We start from the raw sequence: 14926 nt of genomic DNA, 5'->3' as shown, positions 1-14926 counted from the left end.
CTTTGTCCTCGTGAACCGGTAGATGGTTTGTGTGTGTGTGTGTGAGCGTGTGTCTAAGGAATGGATGAAAACAAAGAGATAAACATAGAATCTCTCCTCTTCCTCTCTCTCGTTGGTCGTCCCCCCACCTACGGTATCTTCATCCCTCATCTTGCATGACTCTTTTCCTCTTGCATTCTTTCTCTTGTTCTTGCTCATCTTTTTTTTCCCTTTGGCATAATTTCCTTTCTCCCCTCCCCCTTCCCCCTCCCCCTCCCCTCATCCTTCTATCTCTCACTGTCCTCCCTTCAAACATTTCCATCTTCCCTTCCCACGCTCTCGTTCTCCTCTACTGGGTGACACACACAGTCCAAATCATTCAACTTGATGACACTTCGGATTGTCACTGTGTGTACACCCCTCTCCCTCGCTGTCACATTTTATATCGTTATTTCGTGCTCTTCTCTGCATTCTCCCCAACCATACTTATTGTGTGTGTGTGTGTGTGTGTGTGTGTGTGTGTCGTGCTGCAACGTGTTGTGAGCTTGTAGATAGGCTATTTTCGGTTATTAGTCATTTTAGATAAAACTAGCAATATGGGATTTTTTTCCCCCAATGGTTGGCTGTATGTGGAACAACAGCAACATAGATTTAGATAATGTTTAGAATACCTAGACATCTTCGTGAAACTATCAGTCATGAGATTTTATTTCTGCTTTGTTCCGTGTGTGTGTGTGTGTGTGTGTGTGTGTGTGCAGGCTGACGGGCTATGGTATCCACCACTGCTTCGCGCGCAGCATGATGGACGACCTGGAGGCCCCGGGCACCAACACCATGTTCCATAACTTCTACGCAGACTACTACACCATGGCGGGCATCGCCGTGGCGTCCCTGCTGGCGCTGTGCCCGGCGGTGGGCCTGATGGGCCGGCGCGGCGGTCTGCTCATGTTCATGATCATCACGGCGCTGGCCTCCCTGCTGCAGCTGGGCCTCCTCAACTGTGAGTACTGGGGTCGGGAACCTCTAGGAGTTTAACCCATTCTGACCTGAGATCAGATTCTAAAAATGTCTGTTTGAAAATGACAAGTTTTCTGAAAAAGCTATGTTTCTATGTCAGTCGTTCTTCGATTTTTCAAAAATAGCTAAAGCATAACGTAATGCTAACACCAAAAGGTGTTCCCGCCTAAAATGGGTTAACCATTCCCTGTTAACGGCTGACGTCGAAATAAAAAAAAAGTCTTCTAAGTATCCTGACTGAAATACCTATGTTTCTATATCAGTGGTGCTCAATATTTCATGTCAAGGACCCCAAAAATTATATTTAATTTGCCACCGACCCCCATCTGAAAATATCACGATTTTTCAAAAATAGCTTTGTAGATCTGCTATTTTTCAATAGCTAAAGGATAACATAATGGTTAAAACACCAAAAATGCTGGGCGGGTTCCCATTAACCATTCCTATAGGGGGTTTCAAGTGGACCCAGAACTCTGAGAGAGTACAAATGAACACGTAAGGGTTTCACTCTCAGAGTGAAATTAAAACGTTTGAGAACCACTGGTATGGCAGACGTCAATTCCACATACCAGCTCTGACGGTGTGATAAAAGAACTGTTCCAAATACGATGGAACCGGTTCCGTGTTCTTCAATCCTCTGGAACCGGTTCTGAGTCCAAATTCTAATTGTGAGTGGAATCGCTTGTCACTAACATAACACCATGGCTGGCGCTAGGGATGGGACGATAATCGTTGTTATATAGTTTATCGTGATAAAACACCAAACACCATGCTCTTATTTCACTCAATTTGGCGCATATATATATAATTATATATTTCTTCTCCCATAATTATATATTTCTTTAGCCATTCTGCACTCCACATTCCAAATCTTTGTTGTAAAACGCCCAATATGGGGACACTCGGAGCGTGCACAACAACATGGAAATGCAACATTCCTATTAATTTATTCCATCTGTTTTTAGACGGATGAATTGAAACATGACACAATTTCTGTTACTTTCATCCAGCTGTGTTTTTTTTTACACAGATGAAAGGAAAACCATTCGAACGATTAAGCAAAAATAATTGCGATTAGCTCAAGGAACTGGGATCAGGCGATTATGTAATAGTTGTGACAAGGCCTACGCAACACGTGCAAACACAAACAAGCTTCTTGTGTTCTATAATACTGAGGGCCAGATTTGACCTCCAGGCAGGGGCATGAATGAGCACATTATATTATGTGACCCTCATATCAGTCTTTAGATTAGAGAAGTGTCTTCACCCGCGTTTGAGTCCAATGTCTTCTCCCACAGAGCGCTCTCCAAACACCCACATTCATTCCTTCCACTGACTTGAACCTACAATATGCCAACATTACACTGTAAAGTCCAGAGTGTTCATTCAACTCTGAGCATGTCATTTGATAAACGGAGCGTGTCAATGGAATCAAATGGACCCACAAATGGAGCCAAATGGAACCTCCTCTGTACACGTCCACAGTTAAATAGACAGAGTGCTTAAGAAAACCCATTGTTGATCGCTATGAAACAAGGGTCAGAGAATTGCTGTGCCTTTTACAGTTGTCGTACAACGGCAGCTTTTGAAGGCTTTTACGTAATTATGTGATTACACGCTGCCTTGCTGTCAATGTGTAGGAAGGCAATTCAAGATCGCCAGAATGGTACAACCTACAAGCCATTCCACTCAATGAAGTCACTCTTAATGTTTAACAAGAGTTTACACATGAAGGTTACGCTTGTGTGTTTTTATGTTCTCTTTGAAGTGGTTTGCTTCACCGTGTTGAAAAGGTTTTTGCTGCGTGTGTGTGTGGTCTTTTGATGTTTTTTTGGAGGGAGAGCAAGTGCATTTTCCGGCAGCGGCTGATTGCCGACAACACCCTGGCGGCAGTGTTTCTCGGCGGCATCAGTCTTGACACCCTACCTCTAACCCTAAACTCACCGGTTGGCCACGGCTGATTTTTAACCGGCAGTGGAGTGTCATAATCCCTCCCACCTTCCCCGGCAGGTGCCGCCCCTCAGTGTCTGATTGCCGCTGCCGGAGAATGCACTCGCTCCTTCTGGTTTTTTTAACCTATTGGTCCAGCTTCTGTTGTGACAATGTCAATGTGGTGGTATTATATATCTACCTACAGTAGGTGACTATGATTACTAATGCATTTTATTTCATCCACAGTGCTGGGGAAATACAGCGCTCACCTGAATATAGGTAGGACCCTCTCTTTGTGTGTATTCTATTCAGTTCTTAGCTCGATGGATGGATGGCGCTCAGATGGCTCAAAAAACTAATAAATAAATAAAAATTAAATGATAGTCATGTGGGGAGGGGACTCCCCCTGGCGGGCCTGACCCACAGGTTGAGAACCACTGTGTTAAATCAAATGAGCTTGGGAAGGATTCAAACTCTATTGCCCCATGTAGCTCCTGTAACATTTATAGATAGATAAACATTTCCTACCAGTGAAATACAGCCGTCATGTCAGTGCTGCAGATGGAAAGTTGGGCACATGAAGAAACAATACATAACATAATAAACATATAAAATAGAGTAAACCGTAAAGGAATTAGAACACAAACCAAAAGGAGATTTTTTTTTAATAATCTTAAATTATTTTTGAAGTCTGGTAGCATCACTCACTACAAGATAATCTTATAAGATTCTCTTATCAGATAATCTTAAACATGCGCACACTACAAGAACAATGCGGCATCACACACACACACTACAGGATTCTGTTCAGATTACCAGAATGCCGGATGCTCAGGAGGGCTGTTTCCGACCCAAATTCACCCCGATTATCTTTTGGTGTGAGTCATGTGGTATGAGGCCTGAGGCCGATTCCACAAATACCTTCTAAATCAGTGGCCCCAGTATGTTCCCTCAGCACTACGCTCATTCTGTAGCTCCGAGATGAGGTCACACCCTGGGCCCCTCCCACCGAGGTTCAGAACCGGGGTGGTAACGCTTCTTACCCTTTTCTGCACAATGAATCAAAAAAGTGAAGGGCTAAAAAAGTTTTACACTAATTCATACTTAGCATCGGCCAAGAAAATCCAAGTTTAAACGGTTAAACGGGCGTTTAAATCGGTTGTTTAGCATGTTTTTCAAGGAAGTTAAAAAGCTTTAGCGCATCCCCGGCGCCTCCCCTGGTCGAATGTGGAATTAGGTTTCCAACTGACTTCAAGTTCACTCGACATGCACGTGCACACGCACGACTTCCTCGATAAACATGGAAGCGGCTGACTAAACAACCGCTCTAAACGCTCGTGTAACCGTTTAAACTTGGATTTTCTTGGCCGAACTTTTTTGACCCTTCACTTTTTTGATTCATTGTGCAGAAAAGGGTAAGGAGCGCTCCTTGTGGAAACATGCGCCGTTTCTGAACCGCAGTGGGAGGTGCCCAGGGTGTTGACCTCATCTCGGAGCTGCAGAATGAGCGTAGGGAGAGGGCACATATGGGGCTACTAAATCAGTAGTTCTCAAACTATTTTGTGCCAAGGACCCTGAAACACTTACAAGAGTTTTCAAAAAAGAAAGAAAAAAAGTATCTACCCTCTGTATCCATCAGGACTACACAAACATCTCTACTTTTAATTGAACTCTTGAGAGTGTACAAATGGCTTAGTTTGGTTCCAATTGGACATTCTCTGAGTTAAACTGATACTGAGGTTTGTGTCTGTGTAGAGAGAGAGAGACCTGATGGTGTCTCAGGTGTAATTAAAGTCCCACTCTTCACTCATTTCCTGGCCTTTGTGTTGGAGGAGAACGGAGCCCTCTGTTAGGCATCTGTTTTCATTTGACCCTCGCCATTCTGCTCCAATCAGTTCATCAATCTCTCCATTCTACTCCCACGTAATCCCTCCACTGGCAGCAGAATGAGCCATCCTGTGGTCCGGCAGGGGATTAGAGATTACAGCTGGTCACAGAGGCAGCCTCCTGTGATCCTGTTTGGGACAACTTAAACATGTCTCATTCACGTCCATGGGAATTTAAGCCTTGTTTCAGTCTAAATGATCCTTCACAATTAGATGGTTGGATTGGAGGAAAGCCTTTTTTGGAGGGAAACAACAATGTAGCTTTGATTTGACCACTTTGATAGATGAAACTTTAGAAAATGGTCCCACCAATGGCCTCCATCCATTGGGTTTAATTTAAGGGTTTTCAGGTGTCATCCCTTGTAAAATATCAAAAATCCCCTTCCACTAAACTGGTCAAATATGCATCCACAGCGGGGAGTTAAAAACTTAAAATAGTGAGTACCTCAGATAGTCATTATCGTAAATCATTAATCATAGCATCCCTATTCTGGCCACCTGACTATTCTTTGAAAGTAGCCAATCTACAAGCTATGTGTGGATTGTGAGCTGGCTATTCAGTGACGATATTTAGTGTAGAGGGGGGGGGGGGGGGGGAAGAGTAGGGGGCCTAGTATAGTTTACAAGAAGTCTACAAAATTAGAGAATGTAGAAGTTAGAACAATTGCTATTTCGATCGACATTTGCCTGCTATCTCTCCTAATGGTATAGCATACAAAAAACAGCATGGTAAAACCTTAAATCTCAAATTCAAAGTTGTGGGTCTGAGAGGCTAAATGTCATCGAAAGGTGGTCCGTGGCTCAAATGCCAAATAAATAATGGACCTTGATATGAAAAGGGTTGAAAACCACTGGTTTATAAGTGGTTTATGAAGTTGGAAAACCCCATGCCATGGGCATCTGGGTGAGGAATAGAGGTAACACCCAGTCCCTAGCCCAATTTCATGGCATCAGTGCCTCTGCAGCAGGTGTCCTTGTTGCTGTACTAGTGACCCCTACTGGTCGGCCGCGGCATTTCTTCAGTGGGGAGGAGGTGGATGTTGGGGGAGTGATGACGAACCTCATTGCAAAACACAAATGAAAAATGTTATATTTATATGTGGTGATTTCGGCTTAATGGAGGCATTTTCTACCATTTTCTTCTGTGATTTCAATAAAAAAGGCAACAAATTGAACAAAATTTCAAACCAAAATTCAACAAAACTGCACTTCCTCTGTGCCAACAATTCAACAGCTACGGTATAAGTTAGAAGCACATTGTGATTTAAAAAAAAGTGTTCAGCCAGATCTACAAGCACACAGCGCGTCACGTGGAGACGTGTTATGAGCTTTGTAGATCCGCTATTTTAGCAACCATGTATAAATCAGGCATAAATCATACATTATATACACTGCTGTGATTTTACATTCCATGAGGCAGGCCTACGTCTTCACTTTACAATCACTACAGTGTGCAGTAAACGTGTGTGTGTGTGTGTGTGTGTGTGTGTCTGTGTGTGTCTTTTGCTTTGTCTGCAGAGCGCTCAGATACGCTGAATAGGAACTTCTCCATTGCCTTCTCCATCATTGGCATGTTCTCCTCCCACGCGGTCAGCAATCTGAGCATCTTCTTCTGTGCAGAGATCACCCCTACCGTCATCAGGTGAGCCCACCCCAACACTAGGACTGAACCATCCCAGCGGGGGGGGTCATAGAATTAATATCATCATGTCTTTTTTTTCTCTCAAAACATTACCTTATTTTTCGAGTTTTAGGGCAGTGGTTCCAAAAGTGCAGTCCGGGAACCCCCAGGGGTCCTTGAGGGAGATCCAGGGGGTCCCCAGCTAAATGATAGTTTGGAACCAAATGGACCCTTATGGGTCTGTAACTCTGAGAGTGTACGCATTTTGTATTTGTACATCAATTACATTGATTTTCCAACATAAATTGGGGGTCCCAGAGATAGAAATGCCATTAAATGGGGGTCCTAATGCATGTCAAACTGGGCGTCCTTGACATTAAAATGGTTGAAAATCATTGCTAGAGCTGTAAAGATCTTCTCTTATGGGCGTCCCTGGCATATCTTTTCAAATGGGGATCCGTGGGCTAGGGAACTGGTTTCCTGTCCACACTGCTGCAATGTGACATATAAATCACCATACATTTATAACCCTATACATTAGTATGACAACTTTAGCTTTTTATTGCTGGGAGTTCATTAAGGTCATTCAGTCAATAGACCGGTTTTAGAAGGTTTAATTTACCGACAATAGGGTGAAACCGGCTGTAGGCTACGTAAACCTGTAACTGCACACTGTGAGTTATCTAAACAACACTAATCTAAATGACATCCGTCTTGTCTGTCTGTCTGTCTATTGTATGTATGTGCTGTGTGTACTATACCGTATGTATGCATATATAATGTATCTATTTCCACGTACATGATGTACTGTATATGCAGTATATGTACTGTCCTTGCAGATGCATTAGCTAAACCAGACCGCCCACTCCTGCTCGGGGGGGGGAGGTGTGCTGTGAGCTCACCGACCTCATGGAAAAGCCCCACAGCATCCCCCATATGGCTTCAGTGTTATTGCGTAATTGTACATCGTATGATGAAATAAGCCCCCCCTCCCCCTCTGAACATTATATGACACAGCATTGGATGTTGGTGATGCTCAGTTATGTAAGGTGCTGCACTGCAAGCAAGGAGCTCTGTCTCTAGTGGTCAACGTCAGCGATGACAGGAGAGGAATGGAACCGCATCAGATGTGGTGGTGCGGCAGCACTCTCTGCTGCCGTGCCATGAAATGGCACTGATGTCTCAATTTGAGTGGGTGTACAGGCAGGCAGCAGCAACCTGTGGGCCAGTCGGGATGCTGCAAGTGGGCCCCAAAATAACTGGCAGAACACTTCCAACGGGTTTATTGATAAGATAATGTGAATATACAAAATAATTAATGCAAAACAAAATGTCATGGTATGTTTTCTTTAAAACAATTATTTTTTCCTTTGTGATACAGATGAATAGTAACTTACACTGTACTACCGTAGTTCCATTGATCCAAGGCGGAACACAATCGGTTGATTATTGATTAAAATAGCCATGCTCTGAAAATGCATGTGGCCCACCCATCTGACCACTTAACACATTATGTGCCCTTTCAGAATTGCGACCCAGGGTGCCAGACCCACTTTTTGAAAAAAATTTTTACCAAGACGTCCACAGACGTCCTGGGCACTACATGCGGTAATTCCTAGGACGTCTGTGGACGTCTTGGGCACAAAATGTGTGTTAACATAGGTCCTGACCTGTGGTCAGTGGTTGTAACACTATATTTCTTACCATAGGGGCGGTGGTCTCGGCCTCTCCTGGCCAGTGGTCAGTGGTTGTAACAGTATATTTCCTACCCTTTTAGGGGCGGTGGTCTCGGTCTGGTCCTGGCCAGTGGTCAGTGGTTGTAACAGTATATTTCCTACCCTTTTAGGGGCGGTGGTCTCGGTCTGGTCCTGGCCAGTGGTCAGTGGTTGTAACAGTATATTTCCTACCCTTTTAGGGGCGGTGGTCTCGGCCTGTCCTGGCCAGTGGTCAGTGGTTGTAACAGTATATTTCCTACCCTTTTAGTGGCGGTGGTCTCGGTCTGGTCCTGGCCAGTGGTCAGTGGTTGTAACAGTATATTTCCTACCCTTTTAGTGGCGGTGGTCTCGGTCTGGTCCTGGCCAGTGGTCAGTGGTTGTAACAGTATATTTCCTACCCTTTTAGGGGTGGTGGTCTCGGTCTGGTCCTGGCCAGTGGTCAGTGGTTGTAACAGTATATTTCCTACCCTTTTAGGGGTGGTGGTCTCGGTCTGGTCCTGGCCAGTGTTCAGTGGTTGTAACAGTATATTTCCTACCCTTTTAGGGGCGGTGGTCTCGGCCTGTCCTGGCCAGTGGTCAGTGGTTGTAACAGTATATTTCCTACCCTTTTAGGGGCGGTGGTCTGGGTCTGGTCCTGGCCAGTGCGGGCTTTGGCATGCTGACCGCCCCCATCATGGAGCTCCACAACCAGAAGGGCTACTTCCTCCACCACGTCATCTTCGCCTGCTGCACCCTGATCTGCATCATCTGCATCCTGCTGCTGCCCGAGACGCGCTACCAGCCCCTGCCCGAGACCCTCCTCGACGGCGAGAGCTACGTGCGGCGGCCCCAGCTCGTCACCCGCAGGCCAGGCGAACAGCTCCTCCTGCTGGCGCAGGCCGAGAGCAACCGCTCCATGCAGGACTACACGCGGGTGAACGACACGCCGCTCCATGAGGGGGTGCCGCCCGCCACCGTGGAGGCCACCATGGACTCCACAGCCTCCTCGGCGGTGGACCTGACCGCTCCGTCGGTCATAGACATATCCGTCCCCGCGTCGCTGGAGGTCCACGCCGTCTCCAAGATCGAGCTCAAAGACCCCAACGGTCGCTCGGTGTCGCCCTCGTCCATAACCGTCGCCAGCTTGGATAAAGGCTGCGTCATACTGGCCAGTAATGAACACCTGCTGTTGTCCACACACAAGGCCCCGTGTGTCAAGTACCCGCTGCTGCCCGGTGCCGAGGACTCCACCACGCCGCTCATGGGTGCCATGGAGCCGTCCACTGACCTTCCCGTTCTCGTGACGAGAGATGCTGCTCCGTCGCCTGAGAAAGAGCCCGCCGCCTCCGGCCCTGCCGTGGAACCCCAGCCTACCTCTCTGGTGGACGACCCGTGTGTGGAGTCCCTGCCTGCCTCGGCGTCGCTCCCCGCCACTCCCGTCATGGAACCCCTGCCGAGGTCCGTGGTGGCGCCGGTGTCCCCCGTTCCCCCGGAATCCGCCGTTCCCCTGGGACCCCCCATTCCCCCGGCCGACGATGATGACATCATCAACACCGCTCCGGTGTTGTTGGATGCTGCACCCGCTGCTGCCGCGGTGGACCCCGTTGTTGTTGCCCTGCCTGCGCAAGACCATCACCCTCCCACCCCTCCCGCCACTCCCTCCCCCCCGGCTCCAATCGCCAGTGTCCCCACTGCCCCCCCGCCGCCGCCGTCGGATGGCGGTGTTCCTGCTGACCCCTCCTCCCCCGCCGTCGGTGCTGATCCTGGCGTTCTCATCCAGATAGACTCTGAATCAATAGACGAGTCCATGTCTGTGCCCTCCATCCCCCACGCGCCGCCCTCCCCGAGGGACTCTCCCGTTCCCGCCCCGGATGTAGACTCTGACCAAACCCCGCAGTTAGACTCGACCTCCCCCGGTGCCATTGATGTTCTCCCCGTTTCCCCCGCTGCCCCGGCCCCCCTACCACCACCACCCTCTCCCCCTCCTCCGCCCTCTTCCCCTCCTCCACCACACGTCGAATCAGATCAGGTCCCCTCTGTTGAGCGGTCTGTGTCCCCTGCCATAGACGCTGTCGGCTCAGCTACACCGCCTCCGATCATTCTCCCCGTCACGGACACTGTGCATCACGCGTCCCCTCCGGACGCCAACGCCACTCTCCTGACTGTCACAGACGTTGCTCGGCCCTCTCTGGACTCTGCCACTTCGCTCCTCGCCGTAGACTCTGCGTCGAGCAACAACGCCACAGACTGTGATCCTCCCACCTCCATAGTGGACTGCACCACTGTCTCCTCGCCTATAGACTCCGGTGTCCCTCCCGTCACAGACTGTGTCATCACAGTAAACAACATTATCAACGGAGTGACGTCGTCATGATCCAGCAAGACAAACAAATCAACAAAAAAAAAAGAACAGACGACCCTGTGTCAGGAATGAAGCCCATAAGGGCAACTGACTATCCTGCTGGGGCCACGGGCACTTAATGAAGACTGCCGCCATTCGGAGGAACATGTTTTACAGTGGTGCTTGTTTCTCAGTAGTCATTGTACTGCGATTAGCCAATGAACAGGATGATGATGCAAGTGGGAGAGTGCCAGAGGTTGGTCTGTGACGGGTATGAAAGTAAATTCTGCTCTGCTGAATGTCATCAGACATCCACCAGCCTATGAAATACCTTCATGTAAATCAGCAAGGTTCACTGTCTTGTCATTTTTAAGAGTTTAAAAAGAAAAGAAAAGTACCCCATGTTCACTGAGTCATGTCATCAAGGTGGGTGGTAAATGCAATGATGCTAAGAAACAAAAAAAATATTTTACTTTTGCTCCGTTCAACATAGTTGTGTACAAATACCACCTTACCTTGATGAAGGGAAATGTTTTGTCTTTGATGAGTTAAAGAATTGGAGCACTTTTTTGTATGTATACAGTACATGAAACCAAAACTGTTGGCCCAAATGAAATGTTATCTTAATGACATCAAAATATTTTACAAGACAGTATTAGTAGGCTTAAACCGATAATTTTTCAGTCCCAAGAACGTAATCCTATACAAAATGTGTACAATTAGTACATTGGGCTTATTCTAAAGTTCACAAAAACAATTTGGTCTTCTGAAGAAGACAACAAATTGATAACAAAAAGTAACATTTTAAAAGTATGGTTTGTAAATGAGTTGGTAGAGTTGCATTTGTTAACATGTGACTGAGTACACGAATGGTGTTCGAGAGAAAGCGACGGATCCAGATTTTGTGGGTCTGAAGCAGCCTTTTATTTTTCCAAATGTTCCTTTCAATGACATTTATGGTATGCAATTGTTTTTTTTTTGTAAATGCAATATTGTAAGTAAATGCATACTTTGTTGTTGTGCTTGAGTTTTGAAAGCATAATCCTCCATGGTGTGCCCTTATTGTGTAAAGGTATAAGACATTCGTACAATGTTTGTGTGAATGTTAACGTGGCACCTTATGCTTTGCAATGCAGACAAAGCATGAAAAGAAATCTTGTGAACTTGTCAATATAAACAAGCTGATGTTCAAAATAGTAACTATCCTAAAAAGACACGAGCTATTTTTGAAATGGATCTATGGGTGACAGAATGTTTCATTTCATCACAAACAATATAAACATTGCCAGTCTCCATTGTGTTTTTCAAGTCACAATTTAAAGTGAACATTCTTTTTTTCTTCTTTTTTTTTGTTGTATACCATGATTCATATCTACACATAAAACTAAGTTTACCTTGCTATTAACAATATTCACACGGCGGACATTTTTTTAATCTTGCGTCATACTCTGGGGTGGTTCCCACCTCCCCTGAGTACGACGTCTGAGCAAAATGACCACTGTGTGAATATGTTCAATAGCTGCAATAGTTTTATACATTTTGTGGAAAATGTAGGTCCAATCCTTCCTTTTATTGCTCATCTTACACCTTAACATATTAACATGATTAAATTAACATGGACTTTTGCTCAAGGAAATTGTCTCTGATAAGTATATAAAATATGTGCGTGTATATATACATGAGGAGCTTTCCTTCCAAAGCCCATGTCCTATTGTGGACAGCATTATACTTGACTAAGATCTGTGACTAACTTGACAATGGTAGCTACATACTTGATGCAATGGAGGTAGTTGTAATATATATCCTTTCCTTTTATCCAGAGGAAGAACTATGATTACAGATAGGCCACTGTTTACAGCAATTTTCATAATAATACAAAACTATCGTACTGTAGAAGTTTAGAGCCAAATGAATGATGTCTTGTCATTTCAAATGTGACAGAGCTCATGCTCACAGTGTGTTGTATTGTTAGATATTGTCACTGTGGGGCAAAAACCTTGTCCAAAACTATATATGCCTGCTTTTAAGGAAATGGAGAAAAAGATTCAGCATAGTTATTATTTAGTCGCAAGCTCATTTTAATACTTTTATTGGTTAATTATTTAAAAAACCCACAGGCAGACTTAATCACTTTCAAAATCAAAGAAAAGCGCCAATCTACAAGCTCATATGCGTTGTGAGCTTGTCGACCGGATATTGTCACCTTGTTTGCACGACACTGTCGTATACAGTATAACGAAGTAGGGCATTCATTTACAGAAAGACTTAAGTTTGAATTTGAAGATACAGGGTTTCCGCCCGACAGTGACTTATTCATCCAGGGAATAGCACTCTATCTAAGAGAAATGCAGTATCATTCAGTGCTTGAGGACATCATCAGATGTTCACAGTTGTTCCCACTGTCTACAATGTACTACTGTCTACTTGTGTGGTTGTCAAGAGTCTTACCGGTACTTTGTTCTGTCTTCTCTCCAAGTCATATGCACTGTTCTATATTACACTATGCTTTGATACCTGGTGGTCGAGCATACCAGCTTTAGGTGGTTTTTCCTGTGAATGGCGTTATCCATCACTTCCACGCAGCTCAAATAGGTGGTAGTGTGGAGGCTCTAATTATAAACGTGTATGGGGATTGCCAATTGCCATCTATGGAAATATACGAATGAATGTTTAATGCGAGGGAAAAACACATGGCAATACTCAAAAGCACAATGTTCTGTAATCCTGTGAAGCCAGATCATTTAGACATTGTCTGCCTTAAAAGACAAGACGGCATAGTCTGGATACAAATTGACCTTTGTAATAGACCCAATGCATACAGTAATTCACTTCATCATGAGATAAGGTGTTTACAATGTGTTACACGGGTCTTAACAACTCCAGCATCCACATTTGGGCGAGTATATATTGCCTGCAGTGATTGATCGCTACCCATTTGTCTGACTACCCATGTCCTTGAATGCTACTCTCTCCGTCTGTGTGTGTGTGTGTGTGTGTGTGTGTGTGTGTATGTCAGAGAAATAATGTTGCTGAAGCCCATGTAATTCCTGTGTAGAGACAATGACATAATTCAACCGGTGTCTGATCAGATTTCAGTTGGATGCTTTTCTTTTGACTTGATGCCACACTCTCTGCAACCATTGGTGTATAGCTGTCTTGCATCTAGTAAGCATTCAGTTTAAATAGGTCGAGGATGCAAAATGGTAACATAAGTGAGAGCAACCCACAGCAAGGCACGTCACCAATGATGGCATAGAGCACGAAGTGACTAATAAATGTGATAGATTACAGTAGAGCACTAGGTATGGATAAGAATTAACAACCACATGAAATTAAATTACTTGTGATTGTCAGTTAAGACGAGCTGTATCATGCCGTAGATTGCAACATGGACTGGTAAACAGTTCTAAACTTGACTAGGAATAGTCTCCAGTCCTCCACCTTCCCCACTGTAAACACCTCAGAGCTTCTATAGTATGGCATAGAATCTCTGCTAATGGGAGATTTGAATGAATGTAAAAACAAAAACAAAACATGGATTGTACCATTATACACTATGTTTTTTTCCTTTAACACAAATAATGCACTTGTACATAAGCCATACATGTTGTTAAAATAAAATCCATTATTTATTGATCAACTGTGGGTATCCTTGTATCTTTCATTTCCTCCGGCTGTGTTCTGTGAACCACCCTGTATGATGCAATTCATTTCAACCATTGGGTCATACGGTTACCATATCACATATCAAGACCTGAAATATTCAATGTTTTCCCCACCAATGGTGACTAAAAAAAGGAAAATAAAAGAATGAAAGAAGTAGCCTAAGCATACGTACATTTAAAAGATCAATTAAAAAAACTTGATAAAAGGCATCCTCAAACATTGTGCATTAGCTGTTTACTGAACACAATATTCACAAAAGTAACAAACTGATATCTTTGATTGATTGATTCATTGAATACTTTATTAGTCAGAATTGTAAAACAGCATGTGTAGGACATTGAAGCTAAAAGGATAACACTAAAAGGTCCTGGGGACTTATTTCCATTGGTGCTATGTATTCAATTCATCAACAAATATAGCCTACTGAATATAGGCTACTGTTTGAAGCTAACCTGGTGTGCTGTAATGCATAAAGGTACAACAACATAGCTTGGCTATAGGCCTATATTAAAATATTTTAGTTTAGTTTTTGTGTTATAGGCTACGTATATATTGGCAGTAAACAGTAACAGTCTGGGCTTGGAAACTAAGGAGTGTCCTTTTAAAAAATGGGTACACGGGCAGAAACGCAGGCAGTATTTTGTCTGGGACGGACAGGGTGTCACTGTCAGGCTCCATCAGTGGGTGATGCAGCATCCTCCCATCCTCTGGTCCACTGCATCAAATCAGTGGCACGCCATTGGCTGAGGGGAACATTCGGGGTGCTCTGCTGCTGTGACGTCATCCAGCC

General features: G+C 44.8%; 1 protein-coding gene across 1 annotated transcript in view; it reads left to right on the top strand.

The window, feature by feature from the left end:
- LOC308325702 (solute carrier family 22 member 23-like) overlaps nt 1–14110 on the top strand; it is a 51132-nt gene extending 37022 nt beyond the window's left edge. The window contains exons 7-10 of the mRNA XM_080778345.1: nt 738–979; nt 3175–3207; nt 6333–6456; nt 8763–14110. Coding sequence (XP_080634471.1) covers nt 738–979; nt 3175–3207; nt 6333–6456; nt 8763–10503 — 2140 coding nt within the window. The 3' untranslated portion in view covers nt 10504–14110. The remainder of the gene's footprint in view (nt 1–737; nt 980–3174; nt 3208–6332; nt 6457–8762) is intronic.
- Nucleotides 14111–14926: the final 816 nt, after the last annotated feature.

This window comes from Protomyctophum bolini (assembly GCF_963924005.1).
Source record: "Protomyctophum bolini genome assembly, chromosome: 12".
Lineage (NCBI taxonomy): Eukaryota > Metazoa > Chordata > Actinopteri > Myctophiformes > Myctophidae > Protomyctophum > Protomyctophum bolini.
This window is presented reverse-complemented; position numbering and strand designations above follow the sequence as displayed.